Source organism: Symphodus melops (genome assembly GCF_947650265.1).
Source record: "Symphodus melops genome assembly, chromosome: 22".
Classification (NCBI taxonomy): Eukaryota; Metazoa; Chordata; class Actinopteri; order Labriformes; family Labridae; genus Symphodus; species Symphodus melops.
This window is the reverse complement of record NC_136712.1, coordinates 6,913,163-6,936,459: the sequence shown is the minus strand read 5'-3', so window position 1 is coordinate 6,936,459 and position 23,297 is coordinate 6,913,163. Positions and strand designations below refer to the sequence as shown.

The window sequence follows — 23,297 nt, the reverse complement described above, 5'->3', positions numbered from 1 at the left end:
GAAGAACACAGGCTGATTTTAAAGAGAGAGAGAGAGAGAGAGCGAGAGATGAAGGCTGAAATAAAGGATGAGCATGACAGAGAATCAAAGATGAGGTCAGAGAAAACAATGAGTCAGTGATAGAGAGTGTCAGATAAGAAGATGATTATGTGTAAAAAAAAAGGGCACCAACTTGGTTTGGAGAAGCAGTGTTATTATGTGGCAATGATGAGTCATGCTATTGACAGGTACTTTTCACTTTCTAGAGCAAGTCCCATGCAAAAAGACACAGTGAAATGCATCAGCTGGCCTGTGTCACATTTACAGTGTACTTGTTCATCTCTCTCGCCTTATACTGACAGGCCCGTTATCAAACCAGAAATGAACATTCACCGAGACTTAGATCTAAATGATGGTTATTATGAGGATAATTGTGATTGAATTAATGATAGCTTTTGCAAATTACCAATTTACCCAGGTTAAAGAAAATTTTTTACTGGCGCATCATAGGAAAAAAATGACATTCTTTCTTTTCTTTTCACTTATGATAATCCGCTCAACACTGTGTCATTAAGACCTGATACGAAAATAAAAACGAGGTTTCATTTTTTTTCAGACTTACCATAACCCCTTTAATTAGAGAAATATTGCCATGGTAATGTTTGATCTGTTGCTTATACAAAACAGCGCAGTCTTTAAGAGATCACTTGTTTTAGTTATTCTAATCTTATTTTTTTTCTATTGGTTGGTGTCATAAACAATGTTGAGCCCTATGGGGTGAGAGATATACATTTATATAGTCTGTGTAATAGCTCATGGCTAGCTACAGTAAGTGTATATTCAAGTGATGTGTGTGTATGTGTGTGTGTGTGTGTGTGTGTGTGTGTGTGTGTGCAGCTGGTGTTTAGTGTGCATGTATACGGGATTTGCATGCCCTTCTTTGTTATTTATTGCTCTTCAGTCGTGTGTGGTTGAGGGGGTTGGGAGAGGAAGTAAATGCACTGACATTAGATCAACTTAATGTTGACATGAATCTCTACAGGCGACAGCAAGCATCACTGCAAACACCAACAGCATCAGTAGCCAACTAGTATACACGTGTGTTTGTCCAGACCAATGAAAGCCCATTTGGCCTGAGGGACTGCTGGCAACAATAGCAGCACGTCTGAGTGTGTATGCATACATACAAGCAGCAAAATCTGGACTAAGTAGGAGACAAACAGCTTACACACTTGTTTGTAGATTCCCTGACACATTATGAATTTTTCATTGTTGAAGAAAATAAAAGAAACTGTTTGATTGTATTTTGCCGACTTTTCTGTCAGAGAATCGCTGTAGTGGTAGTAATGTTCTGTAGTAGTGGGAGAAGACTGCTTCAACTGACAGGGAACATTGCGGAGGTTATGGCTTTAAATAAACCCTTTCTTATTTGTAATTTTATAAGATTATATACTGTGAGACTGCAGGGATGGGGATATGTGCAGAGATATGTGCTAGGTATTATTGAAATAGGTTGTGTGTGTGTGTGTGTGTGTGTGTGTGTGTGTGTGTGTGTGTGTGTGTGTGTGTGTGTGTGTGTGTGTGTGTGTGTGTGTGTGTGTGTGTGTGTGTGTGTGTGTGTGTGTGTGTGTGTGTGTGTGTGTGTGTGTGTGTGTATTCAGCAGCTGTTGGAATAGGCTTTTTGAAGTTTCTCTGTTACATGTTGACATGAAGGTGCTGTCTGGTTCTGAGTTGTTGTATTTATCATTTACTGTAATGAGATTCCAAGGCTGCACTTCCTTTTCTGTTTGCGTTTGTAGGTAAACACTAACATGTCAGCATGTGTTAACCTTGACTCTGCTTGCATTTTTAAGAATAAGTTCTTTGGGTATGTATTTTCTAAGTTTAGGGTTTCAACAATGAAGTGCCTTTTGGCTGTGATGCTGTTTGTGTGCACACTATTATCTCCTCATCACCATGCGCCACTATCATTATCGATCAGTGTCTTTAAGATTCGGCTTTAGTCACCGTGTTAGGTCATACTCCAGTGACTCCTATGCCTTCTTTTTGCACAAACCAGATCAAATTTAATGTCCCTTTTGTTCAAGTGTATTAACTGGAAGAGATGTGATTAAAAACGGATCGCATCTCTCTTTACTCTTGCACTCATTTCCATTCTCCAAATACAACCCATTCATACTTAGGAAAATGAGATTTGAAAGAGCAAACACGCGTGCAGCACCTTTTCCTCCGTCTCCTCCACCGCACAACCCACTCACCCTGCATGTCATTTATCTATAATGACTTTGTGAATAGTGTCAGAGAACGTTCCCCTCTCTCTCACTATGAAGCCACCCAGTCAGTCACTCAGCCTAACCCAATCAAGTGGCTTTTAATGAACTTCAAACAAGTGTTATCACCCAGTTCACCGTGCGCTATGCTTCACTCCACCCCAGCTCCTTCCATGCGGGGGCTCACCTTATCTTTGCTCCTTTCCCTCTCTCTGCCTCTTTGACATACGAAGGCTCCTCCTGTGGCTCACCTTTTTTTTTGCCTCTTTCAGTCACTCTGTTCTTTTATTGTTTCTGTCTCTCATTTTTCATATTTTGTATTCTCAAAAACATAAAACGGTTTGGAGAGCTGTTTTCTACAGTGCTCACTTCTTCTACTCACCTTCCACTGCTGTTTTTCAGTTAATTTTTACTTTTTTTATCTTTGCTTTTCCCTTCCTTTCCTCCTCTTACTCAATTTTCCCCATTCTCACCTGTCCTCCTCTTTCCTCTGCTCTCCTTCTCCATTCATAGGTGCTCTATATTTAGCTAGAACCTGATAACGGAAGCTGTTAATTTTAGACTTCCAATTGCTAAGTGACTCATCTCCCTCCCTCTTTGGCCCCCTCTCTTTGTCATTCATTCTTGACTAATTACTGTGTAGACAGAAATCAATCTTATTTAGATCCATCATACATCTTTTACTTAATGAGCAAAAACAAGAGCACCAAAAAAAAAGGAAAGTGAACGCTGTATCATTTTGCCATAATTGTATTATTAATGCTCAAGTCCTGTGGGTAATGACTGTGGAGTACGCTTTGAGTTGGCCCTTCACTCAAAGTAAATGGTATCAGTTCCTGTCCAACCAAAAATACTGAAATGAACTCGACCCAACAGGAACTATCCACAAACAAGCACTTGTAACACTGTTTGAAAAATAAGGTACACGCTGAAGTGGCTCTTTCACTCAATTAAATCAATATTTGTGAAGTACTGTTGGGTACTGTACCTGATGAGATAGATGATGAGAGTGTTAGTCAGTCATGTGATTGGAATATTCCTGGTTCAATTAGCAACCATCCACAGGGTCTTTAAATAGATATCTCTGATCTTTTCAGGATGAGTTCTTTACCACTGTTTTGTGAAATGAATTATATATTGTATTATTACTTACATTAAAGAAATATTAGTTCCACTAGTTGCTTCTTTTGGAGAAGATCATGTATTTGATAACTTGTCTGAAGATAAAACATTTAAGTTCAGTAACAAAGTAACTGTTTTTGGTTCCTTTCACATTTCTGCTGATTGATTTGTATATTCTACGTAGATTTGAAATTCTGTCATGATGTTCTAAAAGAATAAGCCTGCCTCAGTGGTCCTTTTGCAAGTTAAGCGTATTACCTATAAAGGACCGGATAAGAATTTGTGTCGGTACTAAAAGACATTGTGTTTACTTTTTGAAATTCATCGGAGAGTACTTCAATGTGTGCCTGAACTGCACTTCTAATGACACTTCTCAGAGCACTCAGGTGTAAAATAACAATGCAGGATTTCTTCCAGTAATTAATCTAATTGCAGTTTTAACTTTTAGCTGGTGAGCAGGAATATAGTAACACACAATAATTCCTAGTATTTTTGTCTGTCTTCCAGGGTTGCCCCCAGCTGCTGCCTGCAGACAGAATCCTGGTGCCCGTCAACGTGGTGAAGCCAATCACCCTACGAGCAAAAAACCTCCCCCAGCCCCAGTCTGGTCAGAGGGGATATGAGTGTCTGCTGACCATCCAGGGAAATGAGCACCGGGTTCCTGCCTTGCGCTTTAACAGCTCCTCAGTGCAGTGTCAAAACACCTCGGTGAGGACGAGTGTGTGACTCTGTGTGTTTCATATGCAAGCTTCGGCAGTATATCACCAGCGACCACCACCCCGCCCACACACTAACACAATCTCTATAAAAACCCCCCATTTCTATAAAGTGTTTCTATAAAAGTGCCCGTAATATTTTTTCAACACACATCCAACCACGCAAGCATTAACACGCGACTTCCACAAGATTTCCACTCTGAGCTAGACAGTGGGCAGATGAGAGGAGAGCCTGACTTTGTCTCTCCTACACAGCCTGCGTTCATGCTCCATTCACAGACTGAACAGCACACTGACAGCAATGAAAGACTAGCATGAAAAAGGGCTTTATGCTGGTCTTGATGCTAATCGTCTGTTGATACAATAACATCTCATCTTCCTGTCTGTCTTTGTCACTCTTGTGCATGTGTGCTTAGAGATGTCTTTGGGATTTGTGTGTATAATCACATAACAATCCAAATATTGTACTTTGATTGAGCTGTGAAGGAGGAAAACTGTAATTTAGTGGAAAATTATGATTCAAGCAGCGACCCTCCATGCAGCCAGTGTAAGACAACCAAATGGAAAATAATCTTGTTTTTTAAAGCTCTTTAGTGTGTTCAGTGTGTGTATGAGTTCATGTGTGTCTGTGTTCAGTCACTGTCTAAATCCACCAGTTGATAATGCTATTTGAATTCAAAAGAGTATTGTAGTAGCAGTACGTGTTGGACTTGAAGATAATACACTTTTAAGTATCGTCTCCCTTTCTTGTGTTCTCATCTACTCTATTCATATCTCACTTTTTCCCTCTGTGGTTGCCATGGTGATAGTATTTCTATGATGGGATGGAGATGAGCAGTCTTCCTGTTGAGCTGACGGTCATTTGGAATGGAGATTTCAGCATTGACAACCCCGCCCACAACAAAGGTGAGCATGCTCTTTGGCATGTGCAATTGAATACCCAAGCACATGCCCACACAGACATACACACACATTTATTGTGAATGAAAAAAAATCCATTCAGCTTTTTTCCTCGTTTTTACAGTGTCATAAGAAAACACATACACAATCGACATTGTCTCCTAAAAACTCAATAAACTCACTACGTTCACACATACAAAAACACACATTAAAGCCACTGCCTTCCCATTGTTGCCCTTGGAGCTTGTCTCCATGGCAACAGGCGGGCGGTGTGCAGAGGTGCAGGATCCATCCCCTGATGTTTCCATGTAGAGTGTTTAACTTTAACACATCCTCTTTTACACTTTCTTCCTGTAGGTCTCGTTTCTCCCATTTGTCTGCTTCGCCCTCTTTCACAGTTTCTCTGTCAGTCCAGCCTCTATCCATCTTTGTTGCAAATGTCTCTCTCGCCCCTTTATCTTTTTCAAGGTGTAATGATGATTATAGCTATTTAGACACAACTATACAAACTAGTGCATATCCATTACAAATAATACTTAAAGTATTAAGTGAACCTAGGTAGGTTTAGCTTACCTCGGATGGATATATTGAGAGCAAAAGATATTGTGTTTTTTCCAGTATACAGTACTCCTTTCTTCTGTCCAACTCTCCACCATCTTCGTGTTTATAAAAAATGACAGCCCAGTGTAGATATATTTTTTTTTATTCAGAACTCGACTGCTGAGCTTGAACCAGTTTGGCTACTGGCTATCCACCACTGTGTGTGATCCATGCTGTGGAAGGAAAACAGCAGCATGCTGGGGGTTGTAGTTCTCTGACAGGAAAACAACTCATTTTAACCAAAGGCAGTGGAATCGGGCATAGGAGACGTATTGTTAAAATGTTGATGATATTCCAACATGACACTGTGCTGCAAGGCAAAGTTTGTATAGTGTATGTGTGGGTTTGCCGATGTGTACATGTCTGAGCTGAAATGTACAAAATATATCCTTGAGCGCGAGTGTAAATCAAAGAAGAAACAGAAGTTAGAGAGAGGGAGAGAGAGAGAGAGAGAGAGAAGGATGCAGAGGATTTCTCTCAATCCTCCTCCTACCTTGCCTGAGGAGGAAGAAGCTCTAAGGGCATAATTTGATGGACAGATCACACATGCAACTAATGGCAATTAAAACGGAAATGGCTGGCCTGTTTCCATGGAGATGAAATGTTAAACGTGTGGTGGATGAGCAGAGGTGAGAAGTAGCCGTAAAACAAACTTAAAGAAAGGGAGGAAGAGGCAGCATATAGAGATGCTGATGGATGGGGAGATAATGAGACAATGAGATCAATGAATGTCAATCTAAAAATATTCAGTTTGTTGTTCACATATTCCAACAGCAGCTGCCAGACATTGCGAGAATTCTGATAAACAAATGTTTCTTGCTGGGAGTTTTGAATTGTTTGCCCATCATTTGAGAGTTTTAAATACATTTTCATGAATTTGCTTTCTGTAACAATTAACTTTCTTCTGTCTCTCTCTTTCGACGTCCCTTCACAGTCCATCTGTACAAGTGTGATGCACAGCGTGGAAGCTGTGGTTTGTGTCTGAAGGCCGACCCACTGTTTGGATGCGTTTGGTGCAAAGGAGAGAACCGCTGCACCCTCAAGCAACACTGTCCCCACCCTGAGAATCAGTGGCTGGAACACAATGGCATCAACAGCAAATGCACCCATCCGCGCATCACACAGGTGGGTCACGCATGCATCAGTGTTCCCACATTCCTGATTCTACTGATGAGGGGCAAACATTAATGAAAGTCCTGTTTTACATAAAAGCCACACATGAAGTTCTTACAAAGTGCACCGGTGAGGATATACTTGCACTTCTCACATCTGAGACAGTTTTGGCAGTTGATCATTTCAACATGATGGTAGATGCTGTGAGTCACCAACATTTTTCTATTTTTGCAGATCAGTAAAACATCTCGACTCACCAGAATTCAAGCAATAATGATAAACACATGTTAAAACAACAGATTCTCTGTGTTCTTATGACTTTCACCCTAAACACAGCAGTTAAACATAACTGTGTTTGAACTTCCCACCTGTCATGAAATCAATGAAACGCAGAATATACTCCTCTCTTGCTTCTATGTGAACATAAGAATCATACAAACAAACCATCTTTGACTTAATCATCCTCCTTCTTGCTAGTTATCAATCATCTCTGCACAGACGCTCTGAAACCCCCCTTTAACCTGTTTACTCCGGAAAATCACAGACACTGTGTGAGGCAAATGGACTTGACCTGTGCATGACATATAAGAGGGGCAATAGCAGAAAGGATATGGGTCAGCAAGATGAAGGAAACAAGCACACACAGGAAAGATGGATAGAGAGGATGCCCAGATGGAGAGGAGAGGAGGTTAGATTGGGTTAACATAAAAGCGAGGTGTTGATGGATGGGTAGAAGATCCTGGAATAGAGGGACATGAGGCTGAAGGGGGATGAAGACCCCTCCACCATCCCAATTTCTCCCATGATGGATATGATGGAAGGACCTCTCTGCATCCTTTACCTGAGGAAGAGAGAGAGCAGATGGTGACTGACTGGATTTAAGAGGGGAAGCAAAGCATGGATAAAGTAGACAGATAGGGGAATCCCCTTTGGCATCCTGGGGAGTGATGGGTTTGGACAGAAAGAAGGAAAGGGGATAGAGGAATGGAAGGGTAATCTCTTTTCTGCTCCCCGTTTCTGCATCATCCACAGACCAGCATACAGATGAGAGGTCGACCTTGGTAGAGATTTACTGAAAGCAGCAGCATAGATCCCGTTGTTTCTTGTTACCTTAAATGCACTATGACTCTCACTCTCCAAACATCACGATTGATGAGTTCTAATGCCATTTTCCCATGTCTGTTTTCCAAATAAGGAGATAGAGACGATAAACACAAGAGATAAGAATCTCAAACTTTTGGATTTAAGTACCAGATCTGGATATATGTATTTGTATCCAGACAAATCAACTTTTTATGTACAGTAATTGATTCAATGATATTTGTCCCTCAAGTTTTTAAAGAGAACAGATCACTAAGATGCGCTCAATCCTCTCTCCACTTTGATGTTTGTCTTCACCCGAAGCTATGGATTTATTCCTGGAGATGGGCCCTGTATGTCTCCTCACAACCCCGAGGCTGCAGCAGGGACATATTGCAGCCTTCTCACGTCCCCCATAAAAACTGTCAGTGGGTGAGGAGTGAGGAGTTTTCCAAGACGACCGGGGCCCTAATGCATTCTAATATGCTTCATTATAATGACATCTCACATCAACAATATGAGAGTAAGAGACTGTCATAGCAAGATGGAAGGAGAAATGGAGAGAGCGAGGGACAAGTGATTAAGCATTTGCCTCTACCCAACCGTCAATTATCTAGTCAAAGTCACAAATCTAATCAATGCCTCATTTCATCTCTCACACACTCTCTCTCTCTCTCTCTCTCTCTCTCTCTCTCTCTCTTTTATCCTTTAGCTTTGTCCACTTCCTTTACAATTTCTCTTATGGTCTTTTAATCCTCAATATTTTCCAATAAATGGAGAGCCAGTATTGATGTTTGCAACCTTTTTAATTGCATATGTTGTAGCCCTTTTCCCAGAAGGCTTTGTTTCCATTAAGATATCAGCAGAGAGCCTTATTAATCGGGGACTTTGAATCATGCAATAACGATATCTTCTACACGGCAACCACAGGCTGTGTGTTGTGCATGACCTGGCGTGAGCATACCATTTTCATTCAGTGGGCAAGTTACTTCCAAGCCCAGCCCTTTTTGTTCACATCTTGAATAAATACCATTATGTTACTCAATCTGTGTGGACCCTCCAGGGGGTGTGCTAGCTATAAATGGAGGTTAGGAACAATAAGAGTCTTAGCTTCAATCAAAATCCTTGAAATCTCTATTTTTCAACAAGATGGTGACACAGCACCATTAAAGCCTGGACGCTGACGACAGCATGCAGCATGGAGGACTCCGTTTGGCAGAGACAGACTAATCTGTGTCTGTCTCTACAGTCAATCTATTTTTCCCAGGCTGATGATGTACACACACACACACACACACACACACACACACACACACACACACAAAGGACAAAAAGTAAATGTGTGAGTAAAGTGCTGATGGATGTAGGAACTGCCTCATCAACAATGAGAGATGCTGCTGATAAATCAAAGGACACTGTGATTACTGCAAAGATGTCACCCGGTGCCAAGTTCTAAGTTAATCTTATATAATGTATTGTCGTTGTCCTCAGTGAATACAGGATTGAGAAATGACGATCTATTGACCCCAAATCATGACCCCTAAGCTGTCACTGGCTGCAGTCACAGCTTACCCATTACTTTCAGTTACAACATGTAAACAAAAACCCAATCAGACATTCATAAACAATAATTTCTACTTGTTCCCTGTTCAAAGAACCTTTCAAATTATAAATGATCTATAACATGTACTTATCTTCCTATATTGTTTGCGTGCTTATTTAGGTTTGTTTTTGACAACAGTGGATGGCTTTGATTTTTGTCGGGATTCTGGAGGACTCAACTTTTCTTCTCTTCTTCTGCTCAGACATGTCTTCCATTTTAAGCCATATACTTTTGCATTTTTTCAAAGAATGTATCTTCTTTTGTATTTCAACAGATCACCCCTCTTAGGGGTCCACGGGAGGGGGGCACACTTGTCACAATCCGGGGTGAGAACCTGGGACTGGAGTTCAGAGAGATTCAGGGTAACGTGAAGGTGGCCGAAGTCGACTGCACTCCCATACGTGAGGGCTACATCCCTGCTGAACAGTAGGTCACATTTTACATTGAGATATAACATTACAGGGTAATACACTGCCCATCCTCAACCCAACTTGCCTTTCTATTTCTATTCCTCTAAAGTCTCATTTGAAGCAGCAACTAGTTGAGAGCAGCTTGTGATTGCACATATCCTCATAATGACAGGTTGTAATGATCTCTGTTCTACAGTAATTCACCTTTTTGTCCACTGAAAGGGACTTAATAGCTATAAATATCTTTTTCCAGCTGCACTGCACTCTAAGTATATTTTTCGTATAATATTTCAACTCTCCCTCCTTTTCACATGTTCTCACTGAAAGCCTTTTGACCACATTTGAACCCTTCGTGCCCTAGAGGGAGCAAGGCTCTTCAGTCACACACAGATACAACACTACGTTACCTCCATGACAGGGCCATAAAAAGTCAGCATAACCGATTGATCATGAGTCAGAGTTCTTACCTCCAGGTGTGTGTGTGCCTGAATATTTAACGCAGCAAGAGAAAAGATGGGTAAGAGAGAGAAAATGACACGTCGAGAAAACTAAAGATAAATTGGCAAGTTAGAGTTTGATCAAATTCCAGTCACAGCCATGCAAAAAACTACAATGTCTTTGAATTTGTTATGCTGTGGACAGCAGAGAAGAACTCAGGTCTTCTTTTTTCATAGTTTTTCATTTTACACACACACACACACACACACACACACACACACACACACACACACACACACACCCTGGCACACACTCACACACACTCCTTTAATCACTTTAGAAAGTTCAGAAGGTTACATTCAGTTGACATTTGAGTTTAATCCAAAGCTTTGGTCCCTTACAGGTGCCGTCTATCAAATTATTTTAAACTAGTTTAAAGTTGCCTTATCAACAGACCCAGTGCTTCTTCTGCTAAGAGAGTAAGCTGTGTGCCAGCACTTTCTAAGCAAATGCTGACCCAGCAGAGGAGGTAGCTGTATTTGAGGTCATATGTAAAAGGATAGACACTTTTTCCTTTTTCTCCCACAAGTTGGCAGTGTGTAGGAGTTGAAGGTGCTGCCAAGTTATACATTATTTTAAGTTGCTTTTTTACTTCTTTTTTTTATATGCATAATCTGCTCTCGATATGTTGTGGAGACAAACTACAGTTGTGTTTTCTAAAAGTTTCATGAACAGATTTTTTGTTTTGTAAACATGTATGTATGTATGTTAATTGATTTTAAATTTGTGTTATTTTAAATAGTCTACATTAATGCAATCATGTGTTTCCAGGATTGTGTGTGAGATGGGTAAAGCTGAAAAGAGCCAGTACACAGGGAACGTGCAGGTGTGTGTCGGGGTTGGAGACTGCAGGCCAGAATTTATGGCCAAGTCCACCAAGTACTACTACTTTGTGGTGAGTTTGTACTTTCAATATTTAGTGATTTTTTTCAACAGCGTCCCAGAGCCAAGGAAGTGTACTGGGATTGAGCACGATCGGAGCACTCACACTAGTCAAACAAATTGTACTTCAGGGGTGAAGTGTCCTTGGGCACTGTACAAATTGCCTTAGTGTGAGTGCACCCCTATTGAACATTTCAAAGCAAATATTGTGACCACCCATAACTGCAAATTAGCTCATATGTCCTGTGCAGACTGGGGGAGTGACACAAAAATTCTAAAAAGTATTTCTTTGTGTCTGTGGAAGTATGTAGAAGAACTTTCCTTTGACACAAAGCCTTTGTCATTACGTAATGAAGAGTTAATCTATCTTTATTTGCGTTAAAAAGAATTACAACATTTCATTAGAATGGATCTGTTACATTTTGCAGTTTGCCTATATGAGCAGGAAAGCACGCTTGCTGGTTGTTGCTCTGTTTTCTCACCTGCTGCTTAGTACTCTGTGTACATGTTAGTCCCGTGCATATCTGGCTGTGATCCGACATGGTGCAGTTTTCATTGAGGGTCTCCCTTTAAACATGGTTTCTCTCGTGTGTATCTGCAGTGAGAGAGGCCAGTCACGAAAGGGCTCAATGAGATAAACAAAACCTGATGGTTATAAAGTCATAAAAACACACACGCAACACTTTGCAAGTAATTAATCTGCATCGCTCACACTCACGTGCTCTAAAATAAATTGTCAGTTATTGCCTTTATGTACCGGTACTTGTTTTATGCAGTGATATCACTTTTATTGCGACATATCAACGGGCACTGGCAGAGGTTTATTTCTCAATGGGGTCTCTGTAAAGGATGATATGGTGTCAGATCTGGATGTCACATCACACAGCAGGCTGAAGACAAGATTATAAGAAGGCTAAATGAACCTGAGGAGGATTTATTTTAGGTACAGCTTTCAGTGGACTACATCTGCTGCAGCTGGGCCACTTTAACATGAAAGCTTTTTAACCACCGTATGGTGAGCCAGATTGGTTGAAAGAACTATAAATTTGCAGTTTTTTTTTGTTAACTGATCAGAAGTGTAGACAATTGTGACTCAGTTTATAAAAGGATGTATGTGTGTATGTATGTATGTGTGTATGTATGTATATATAGTCAAATCCGTATTGAGGACTGTAGCCTCCATTCATGGGCATGCGCACACTAACAACTGCACCACCAGCGGCTCACAAAAGGATATTTTTATAAGTATATAAAAATATAAGTAAAATGTATTAAAATAATATCACTTGACCCTTATTATGTAGTTGTATACATCATGTAAAAGATTTTAGTGGAATAAAAGCTTTGTCAGATTTTTTTTCCGACATTGACAATTAAACATGTTTTTACATTTATTTTTTTAACTCTGCTTTACTGTACCACATGAACTAATGTACTTCTTAACCCTTTGCATTTTAGTCATTTTATTGTCTCTCTCTTTTATTTCTCTCATGAATCATTTATTTTTCTACTATGATTCACCTTGACCCATCCCTTGATTTACTGTTGACTTATTAACCTCCGCCCTTTATCCAGATCCCGCGTATTATTAATCTCAAGCCAAGCAGAGGGCCGGTCTCTGGGGGAACCATCGTCAACATCACCGGTAGCCACCTCGATGCTGGGAGCAACGTGTCAGTCATGTTTAAGGACCAGCCATGCACTTATCTGAGGTTAGTGGAGAACCAGTCAATTAAGAAAAAAACACTTTCAAAGCCAGAGTTAGTCGAGCTTCTTCTTTAGCTCCTCTGACTCATTTCAAAGACATTTTTCCTACATAAACAGCGACAGTGGTAAATAATCCATGGAGGGAAAATGGTGCTAATCAAGGCACGGCATATAGTTATTAAAATATGACATTTAATTATGAGTCGTTATTTTGCATTGTGAATTATCTGCTTGGTAAATGTAATTATCTTTAATTAACAGAAATGACATTTTTATTGTTAAAATGATAGGGAAAAACATAACATTATTGTAATGCACCACTTTATTCTGATCAATGCACAACTCCAAGTTTAGTCAATAAACTATTTTTCCATGTCGACTAGTCATCTGTCTTAGATACCACATTGATTTAGTGTTTTTAATCTATAAATCTGTACTAACACTGATTAACAACAAGGTTTATTACTACTGACTGTCTAGAAAATGTACCATCGATGCCTAACCATTACTACCATTGTTCATCATCCTTTTGCCACTTTAGGAGGGGTGGACAGTGGCTCACATGCAGAACTCATGCTTCCCTGAATGGCTTTGGAAACGTGTCCGTGTCTGTGAGCATAGACAGGGCTCATCTCCAGAAAGATCTTCGCTTTGAGTATGTGGAGGATCCCACCATCACTAAGATAGAGCCTGAGTGGAGCATCTACAGGTATGATACAAGGACAGATTTCATCCAGTTTTCTTTCAAACCAAAGCTTACATTTTTTTGTAAGAGCTTAATTAAAAAAAGTAAAGTTTTAAAAACAGAAAACCAGATTGTATAAAATCCAGAGCATCATTTTTGCACCAACACCTTTATATGCATTTTAACCTTGTTTTTAATGTTCTCTCTGTGCCTCCCACAGTGGACACACTCCAGTGACAGTGACAGGAACTAATCTGGACATCATTCAGACCCCACTCATCAGAGCCAAGTACAACAGCTTTGAGACACTCAATGTAAGTGACTGAGAATGCAAACATTATGAAGTGATTTAAGAGCTTTCTTAAATTGAAATACAGTGTGAGATACCTGTAGAAATTAGTCATTTGTGTGGATACACAGCCTTTATTTTAATGTGATATTTTGATGCGTTGAAGTATTTTTTTTTTTCCTGCTGTAGAGGTAAAAAATGTAGTTAATTGACTTGTATCCAGAGCATGACTAAACCTTGGTGCCACTCTTGGGTAAATGGATCAATGAAAAAGCTTAGAACACTATGTAGGCTGCGTAAAAATCAACAGGTTGCAATTGAAGTGAAAGAGAATGATGCAATTCCTCTCCACACCCTTGTAACAATGGTGGAAGTGTTTGACATCAGACTTAAAACTTTAAACCACACAGACTGGCTCTTATCAAATTCTTTTTACCCTCTATTCACCCTTTTACCCAGGGGAGGACAGATAAAGCCACACAAGGGTCTCTGTGATCAGATAGTGAGACCAGAGAGTAACAAAAGGCAGTAATGCTATCTTCATGGTCCATTTGAGCATGATCTCTCAGTACGCTTCACATCTGTTTTTACATACAAGCTTTGTGACTCAAGCTACTGCACAGGCAGCTAGTACTTTGAATAAATAAAAGACAAATGTCCGCCCTAATTTGCCCCCATATCTATCTTTGTCAGTTCCATAGAGCTCACTTTGCACCAAACCAGACAGAAACAAAAATAAACCTCCAGTACATTTCAAAGCAACATCCGTGCAGAGACAAGTGTGATTTATTTTTTTTATTTTTTTTGCTGCTACCTTTCTGCAGCAGTGCACCTTACATGTCAACTGTGTCCCAAAGACCTTGCAGGATTTGTCAAGTTTGATGTTCAAGGAGCCAATTAGAGTGACAGGCAGTGGTTTGAGTGGCTGCAAGGCAGAGGTTACTGTGGAAATGTGAAATGTCTGTGAATGAAACATGAATGTCTGTGAACGAGACCTATGCTGGTGGTGTTATTTGTCAATGCCCTGACAGACCGAGAGAAATGGAGATGTAAGAGGGATATTGAAAGGCGTGTGGCACGACAGTGACAGATGGGACAAGCTGTACGTGTTTATAAAACGTGCTTATAAGAGATAAGAATAAAGAAGGAAGAATTTATATCACATACCATGTCAAAAAAATGACCAGAAGAAAGGCAAGGCAGAGAACAAAAAAAACCACTGAAATAAAGATGTTAGTGAACAGTTAAGAGGTATGGCAAAAGATGAGTGACAGCATAAGAAAGTGCTAAAGCAAAGAAAAGATCACAGAGAGGAATAACAGGTCAGAGAATCAGGAAGTGATGAGAAGGTGGGGGTCTTGTCGGAGGGTAATGAAGGAAGGGTAGGACCTAGTTATCACTCCTGGATCTTCACACATCAAAGCCTGATTTTGGTGAGCCTGCGCACGCTCTCTAACTACACCTCATTTGGTGGCTTTCTTTGAGAAAAATACTCGAGAAAGCTTCTTGTGTGGACTTTTTGATATGGCAGAGTTTCAAGGTTGAATTGAGTCTCTAATGGGCTTCGTGAAATATAAACCTTAAGCATAAAAGCTTCACGCTAACTGTTGATCTTGGCTGCAATTACTTTAGGTGAGATATGATCATCCATAAATATAACTCCTCTCTGTCTCTGTTCTCTGTCAGTTGTGCCAGGTGCTCAGCCCTACAACGATGCTGTGCCAGGCCCCGGAGCTGTCCATCAGCCTGGCAAGACACCAAGAAGTGCCTGAAAAACCTGATGAGTTTGGCTTTAAACTGGACGACGTTCAGGCTCTGATGGCGCTCAACAACACAAACTTTATCTACTACCCCAATCCTGAGTTTGAACCACTTAGTGTGTCTGGTGTGCTGGAGCTGAAACCTGGCTCGCCCATTATACTGAAGGTAAGAGCAGAGATAATAAACACACTCATTAGTGGTGTGTATTTCTCAATCGAACAATATTTACTTTCTTTTTCTCTTTCGTGATTAGGATTTCTAACACATTTCTAAGTTTTGATCATTACCTGCTGATTCTCACATTTAAGTAAATTATTATTACTAAGTAAATAACAGATGTATTACTGTTCCACAACAGTTTGATGTTTTATTTTATGGGATTTTAGTTAAATGTTATACACACTTTTTAGTTTGTAGTTTTGATTTCTTTAAATGTATATCTATGAAGCTGTTCTTAACCACCAGACTACACTTGTGCCATATTACAGTGTTTTTGACCCCTATCTATTACCCGTGCCTATAAAATACTTGCATGGATTTCATCCTGCAGGGGCGGAACTTCCTTCCACCAACCAATAGTGGAAATGGAAAGCTGAACTACACAGTTCTGATTGGCGAGAAGCCCTGCATGTTAACCGTGTCAGAAACCCAGCTGCTCTGTGAGTCACCCAACCTGACAGGTCGACACAAGGTCCTGGTGAGTGATACAAAGACAAGAGAGGGAGACAAACACACAGATACACGTGATAAAAGTGTAAAGTGTAAAGACAGGCATCCAGACTGGGGTGGAGAATCAGGCAGACCTACAAATCGATTGACACTTTGACTGACGGATCAACATTCCCGTTTTTGATTTCTATCCAAATTCTTGTCTACTTTGAGACGAACTACAGCTCTAATCCAATCGGCTGTGTGGTTCCTGTCCACTGCCCACAAGCACAAAAAAGACAAACAAATAAACCTTCAATAAGAGAGATTAGGGCCCCTGCAAACTCAATAAAGATTCCATTTGTGGTTATAAACGGGACCACTTTAAAAAGAACGCTTCCTGATGTTACCACATGAACCCAGCAGCACAGAAAGAGGTGGATGCATTAATGTAACACAGTTAGTATGGACACAAATAAACAGAATGCAAATCCTGTCTGAGCTTTGACTGGGATTTTGCGATATGCTTTATACAACTAAATATGAGTGATAATGATGTGAATTTCATTGTTAGTTTTGTAATAATTCAGGTATAAAAGTGATAAATCATGTGTTAAAGACCAACATACTGCCCCTGCTCATTCTATGAAAACTGCAGGAGATGAATTGTTTATTTGTGTTCAGTATCTGCATGTAGTCATTATATTCCCCTCTTTATTTTCACCTACACAAGGCTCGTGTGGGTGGCATCGAGTTCTCCCCGGGTGTGGTCCACATCACGTCCGACAGCCCGCTCAGCAGCACGGCCATCATCGGCATCACTGCAGCCGGCGGCATGCTCATCCTCTTCATCGTGATAGTGCTCATCGCCTACAAGCGGAAATCTCGTGAGAGCGACCTGACTTTGAAGAGGCTGCAGATGCAGATGGACAACCTTGAGTCACGAGTGGCTCTGGAGTGTAAAGAAGGTAAGAGGTTAATTCATATGAGATGTATGCTGTATCAAATTAGAGTACTTCTTCCTCACATGTTCCCACTTTTTCTGCTCCTTTGGAAAGCTTTAAGCTTCTTGACTTATTTAGATATTTAGCAGTCTGCTAAAAAAGTTGATTCTTCTATATGTGATGTCAAACTTCACGTACAGTATGCCAGAAATAAAATTTCTGTGAATAGTTACTTGTTACTTATTGGTATATGTTTGTATGTATCCCAGAAACAGATAAACTGTGAACTGTCTGATTTCAAAGGTTCGAACTATTACTTTGCCATAAAATGCGTATCTGGTTCATCCATCAGCTTTTGCAGAGCTTCAGACAGACATCCATGAGCTGACCAGTGATCTGGACGGAGCAGGGATCCCCTTCTTGGACTACAGGACCTACACCATGAGGGTCCTCTTCCCAGGCATTGAGGAACATCCTGTACTCAGAGATCTGGAGGTGTGGTGAATTTAAATTAATCCCGTTCCTCAGTGTCTGTCTTAAAGAACACCTTGTAATTAGCTTAACATTGCTTGTTAAATTGACTTTCTATATTTAAAGCTTGAGGGAAAATATTTCATCATTTCTACCGAGTATATAATCCATTGGTTGTGTTGATAAAAAGCTCCTGTTTGTACTTGTAAGAAGAGGGGTGCAGGTATAGGAAGTCAGTTTATCCTTTGACCAACTACTAGTTGGATAGTGCAGTTGACACAAATGTTTCCACCTTCTCTTCAGTCTCTATCCAATACCAATCTCAATGCAATTAGCCCTATTTGAAAAGAGAGCAAAATGAGCAAACAAATTAACAACGCGGTGGGTCACAGTAGGTGAAATTGACGCCGATGTTGTTTGTGTTGCTGTCTGTTAAACAAAAGCCTTTTGACGGCTGACTATGGCACTTTTTCAAAAACAAACGAGGCAGCTCTCAAATCAGGAACGCGCTCTCATTAATAACTCCAACCATATGAGATGCTGCACCTTTTTCTTTCTCCTCCTCAAAAACAAATTAAAAGTCAATCAGAAGGAGAACAGCACAAGAAAAAAAATGGAGTCATTTATACTGAGTGGTGACATTGATAGACAGCTGAAATTGAGCAGGTCGTCTTGTTCCATTAAGAGAATGATGAACCTGCTTATCTCTGCCCTCGGGGCTGGCCACTCTATCCGTGATGAAAATTTGCAAGTAATAAGCAATATTAATTATGTTTTAATTGGTATAAATGTCCAAGTGTAGGAGGAGTATAATATGGAATTGGAGCCTAATGAAAAAAGCAGCAGGCTTGTCTAAGGCACTTGATGGCTGCTTAATTGTTATTGATGTGTCAGAAAATTTAAAGTCAAGTTTTCGACTGCACACTGAGGGCATTTTAAAAATAGATCAGATGAATAAATGTCTACCCAGGTTTGAGAAGAATCCTACAACATTTCAGTAAATATGGGACATGATTTGGAAAGATGTCAAAATGTACTCAAGTATGTGAAACACAATAATTACCCCTTTAATTTGTGTCTTTTAATTGTTACGTTTCTTACTGGTTGACAAATCACTGCCTTTCACTGTTTTTTTATTCCCAAAAATGATTTTATGTGGATTTTTTTAAACGTTTATGTCTCCCACCATCTTCCTAGTCTTTACAGTAACTATCCAGTTTAAGCCGTTGTTGTCATTTGAATGGTCTGCCTCTCAAACTGCCAAGCTCATAACACTTCATCATTCCCTCTGAATGATGTAAATGTTAGGACAGCAAAAGACATGTTTAACTTCTTTCAGCATCGTTGCATTTTTCCATCCTATGTGCATCCTATGTGATTTGGATGGATACAAAAGAATTCACAAATACAAACACTGACTTCAGAATTTTTCCCAGATCTCCATGTACACCTGTGTTCACATGCTCACACAGAACAGTCATGCACACACAAACACTTTGCATTTCTTGTCAGGCAGTATGAAATTAGACCTGCAACTTAACAATAGCTCCCAGCAGATTACAACAGGTTCCTCTAGGAAAGGTAAAAGACAGAACATATGCCGGCTGACAGCTGCATTGGGTACAAAGAGATGCTGCCGTAGCATGAGTGCTCTTGACAGTTAAAAAAGGAATCTCAATAGGTGCTATTTATGTTTAAAAAAAAAAAAGAAGCAAAAGAGGCATGTATAGTAAGTGACTGGTATAAATGGTGCAGGGACAATCTGGGCTCAGATGAGGGGAATTCACATCACTCCACTCCTTTTCTACTTGGATTAGTGTGGAACACAGCGCCATCAAAGCAAACAATTCCTCCAGAGGTTCAGTGTTTTCCTGCCTTTGTTCTCAACCTTCACACTAAATGTAATAATAGGTGGAAGATGTTTAACTCCCTAGATTCTTCTTTCTTTTCCTTGTTCTGTCTCTCTCTGTGCTACATCTTTACTCATAAAAGTGAATATAGTGACTTATAATTGCACTTTTAATTTGAGAAACTCTACGTAATTGTCTTAGTTTTCTCTAAGTGAACCAAGACTGTTACTTTTTATGTCTCCCTCAAGTAAACATTTTCATGGTTTCCTTACAGGTGCCAGGATACCGTCAGGAGCAAGTGGAGAAAGGGCTGAAGCTCTTTGGCCAGCTCATTAACAACAAGGTCTTCCTGCTGTGTTTTATTCGCACTCTGGAGGCCCAGCGTGGTTTCTCCATGAGGGACCGAGGCAACGTGGCATCACTCATCATGACAGTGCTGCAGAGCAAGCTGGAGTACGCCACCGATGTCCTGAAGCACCTGCTGTCTGATCTCATAGACCGCAACCTTGAGAGCAAGAACCACCCAAAGCTGCTGCTTCGCAGGTGAGAAACAGGCACCGCAAGAAGTATTAAGTTGTTCTTTACTCATAGTGTCAATTGTTGATATAGTGTCATGGCCTCATACTCTGAGGTAAGGACATTAGACACAAGTTTCTGCAGCATTCAGTTCTAGTTACAGTAGTAACCCTTTTGCTAAATGTTTGATCAACTGCCACCAGGAGGGTTGTACCGATCGACCGGCTGATGACTGGAATCGGCCAGTTTACAGCCTGTTAGGCTGAGACTGGGGAACAGCCAGTAAAAACAAATTTAGCAGATTCTGTGTGGATCTCAGAGTACTGAGATACATGGCCGCAACATTCACACCATCAATCAGCGACACAAACAAACTAAAATGAGGGTAGGGTGGACCTGTGGTGCCCATCAGTAGAGACAAATAAGCATTGACCTACTGAAAGGTAAATAGAGACTGTTTCCCAGCACTTGCTCTTCTTATCTAAAAGTAACTGCCAGCCCATGTGGGATCCACTCTGCTAGTTTGCATGTATGTGCTCCAGCTAGGTCTCTCTTTTGCTCCCCAGGGGGGCTTGGGGAGTACTGTTTGTTAAAATATCTTTTAATTGGTATTCCTGTAGTATTCCTTGGTCACAGTGGGACACTTAACTGATCAAATCTAAACATGGGAAAGTGTGATACCTTGAAAATGTTCACTTTGCTGGAAATATTATTTGATTTTATACAATTTTAATAATTGCATTATTATAAATTGATTATTAAATGATAAACAAGATTCATAAAAAAAACTATGTGCAGCCACAAAACCTGCTCACCAAGGCAGCAAAACAGATAGAGGCAGAAAGGTTAGAGACAGCAAGCAAACCCTAATGAAATAATAGATTGTTGTTATTCACCAAGTATTGTCAATAATATTTCCTTCAGTAGTCAGGGATGTTTCTTCACTGAAGAGAGTGATGCAGTTAACTGCTCTGTTTCTTTAATTAATACAAGTCATATTAAATTATAGGGATATAGGGAGGGTCAATAATAATTTTTAAAATGTTTCTCCCAGCTCGGGGCTGAGATGTCCTTCTTACAGTTACAGATAACGGTTTGTGTCGCATCAGTTAAACCCTTTGCTATCACAGACAGGGTATACTACTCAGTGTTGCCGATTTTGTGACATGTTTTGATTATCTCCGATGACCTTGAATTGCTGGCTCTGTTTTAGAGACACCAGAGTGCTTTGCCATGCTCCTCATTAGCAAAATAATTGTGATTAATTAGCAGTAAATCCCATTTCAAATAGCTGAAGAGGGAAAAATACTCATTAATGGAAAACTGGGAGAAAGAGTGACTGTGAAAGCTTGCACTCTCGCACAATCACAATCCTCTCTGTGATTTTCAGTCAGCGCCTTAATGGCATGCACTTGAATACAGCACTGTACATGATTATGCTTCCTGCCTGTAGTGTTTGGTAAATGTGATGATTATACTGACTTGGATTAACCGGCTTCCTGACAGATGTTGTTTACATATGACTTGTCTGTATGTGTGTGTGTGTGTGTGTGCGCGCGCGCGCGCCTTTACGTGCGTGGATGTAGTTGCTTGTTGTTTTGCTCAGAGGCCGTCCATCAAGTCTTGACAACCCCAAATGATTTGCAGTTTACAAATTAATCTGGCCAATCTAGCTGCAATTAAAAATGTTTCCCTCCAGATAAATACTCGTCTCTGCCAGTAAAGACACACAAATACAACACACATACAGTATATCACAGTATTAAACATGTATAACAATCACTGAGAAGACTGACAAGAGTGCTGTTCATCCTAAGATCCTTAAGACAGTGGCCATATTCACATCATTAAGCTTGTTTACACTCTTCTGGGTTCAGAGAGGGATTAATGCTGTCTGGGCAGGAGGCATGATTAATTGCATCCAGAGTTCAGCGAACATGGTGCAGCAACTAAACAATGGACTATCTGCTGATCCTGGCAGCAGATACAATGTAAGAGATGGTATATGCAGCACACAGGGAGAGGGAGACAGGGACAATGGAGACACTTAAAGCTGCGTCTCCAAGTGGTTTTATGTGTTTCAAGCATTAAGACAAGAAATTAGATTTGTTATGGGGGGGGCATCACATTCACACAGCACTGGAGCGAGAGCACATGTTTACAACAAACGCATTCTCTGTTTGATTGCCCATTTGTCAAACACACAATTCTGATGGGCACTGATCTGACCGGCTTTCTCTCCATGGATGCGCTTATTAATGCTTCAGCATCCCAGCATGAATTTCAGATGTGATGAGGCAGTATGAGCGAGCTACACCATCCCATAGTGTGGGTTGACTGGCATGTCCTTGGATAGCTGCTGAAAATAGCCAAGATACACAGGCATAAGGCTGTGAAGATGAAGCTTAATATTGCTGAGAAAAGATAGCAGCTCCCTCTCACTTCTTCATCTCTCTTCTTAATGTCTGTTCTCTGCTCTTTTTTTCACTGTTTTTTTTTTTCATTTTGAGTGTTATTGTTCCTCACTACCTGCCTTCGTCTGCACTCTCTTCAACAGCTATCCCCTGTTTATCTTCCCTTCTGATGCTTGTGCCGCATGTTTCACACTGTCACTCGCTTTATCTCTCTCTCCGTCTCGTCCACTCGCTCGCTCAATCTATATTCTCAGCTCTTACTCCCCTCCCCTTCCCCCTCCCTGTTTTCTTGATTGCTAAATCAATGCTTAAAGTGCGTGAGCAGGGTGTCTCTGGCACAGCATCTGAGCATGGCTACCCACTGCCTCCTCTTCCAAGAAATCTGTATGTGTGTGTGTGTGTGTGTGTCTTTTTTTTCTCCCTCCTAACACACAAACACACATCCTTCCATCTGTCCCATCTCAACCTGTGCTGAAGCACAAGCACCAGGCAAGCTAACTAACGAGAGCCTTCCACAACCATCTGTCGCATTCCTTGCTGCATTCTCCTCCTTTAACTCCTCATCTCTCCCTCGCCTCCCCACTGAACACCATCCCCCCTCCCTATCATGCAGAGTCCAACAAGCTGTCCACAGCCTTAAGTTTAGTTTGGCTGCTGTTAATGCGTCAAAATATCCTTTTTGATGTTGGTCAAATGATAAAAAACCCAATATGTTTTGTGTGGATTTCAACCTCACATCGGCTCTAAAGCTACACACAGTCATCACACAGGGCTGACTGTTTACTTTAAGGAAGTTATCTTTTTTTTTTGTTAGTGACTTAAAGACAGGATACATTTCT

At 40.5% G+C, this 23,297-nt stretch overlaps 1 protein-coding gene across 2 annotated transcripts in view; it reads left to right on the top strand.

Moving 5' to 3' along the window:
• Positions 1 to 23,297, top strand: part of plxna4 (plexin A4) — a 202,843-nt gene that overhangs the window by 151,454 nt on the left and 28,092 nt on the right. For both annotated transcript variants that reach the window (XM_079335713.1, XM_079335712.1), the window contains exons 10-22: positions 3,879 to 4,079; positions 4,897 to 4,993; positions 6,522 to 6,712; positions 9,658 to 9,809; positions 11,063 to 11,186; positions 12,749 to 12,885; positions 13,422 to 13,589; positions 13,786 to 13,879; positions 15,541 to 15,780; positions 16,166 to 16,312; positions 16,997 to 17,231; positions 17,560 to 17,702; positions 19,803 to 20,071. In XM_079335713.1, coding sequence (XP_079191839.1) covers positions 3,879 to 4,079; positions 4,897 to 4,993; positions 6,522 to 6,712; positions 9,658 to 9,809; positions 11,063 to 11,186; positions 12,749 to 12,885; positions 13,422 to 13,589; positions 13,786 to 13,879; positions 15,541 to 15,780; positions 16,166 to 16,312; positions 16,997 to 17,231; positions 17,560 to 17,702; positions 19,803 to 20,071 — 2,198 coding nt within the window. The remainder of the gene's footprint in view (positions 1 to 3,878; positions 4,080 to 4,896; positions 4,994 to 6,521; positions 6,713 to 9,657; positions 9,810 to 11,062; positions 11,187 to 12,748; positions 12,886 to 13,421; positions 13,590 to 13,785; positions 13,880 to 15,540; positions 15,781 to 16,165; positions 16,313 to 16,996; positions 17,232 to 17,559; positions 17,703 to 19,802; positions 20,072 to 23,297) is intronic.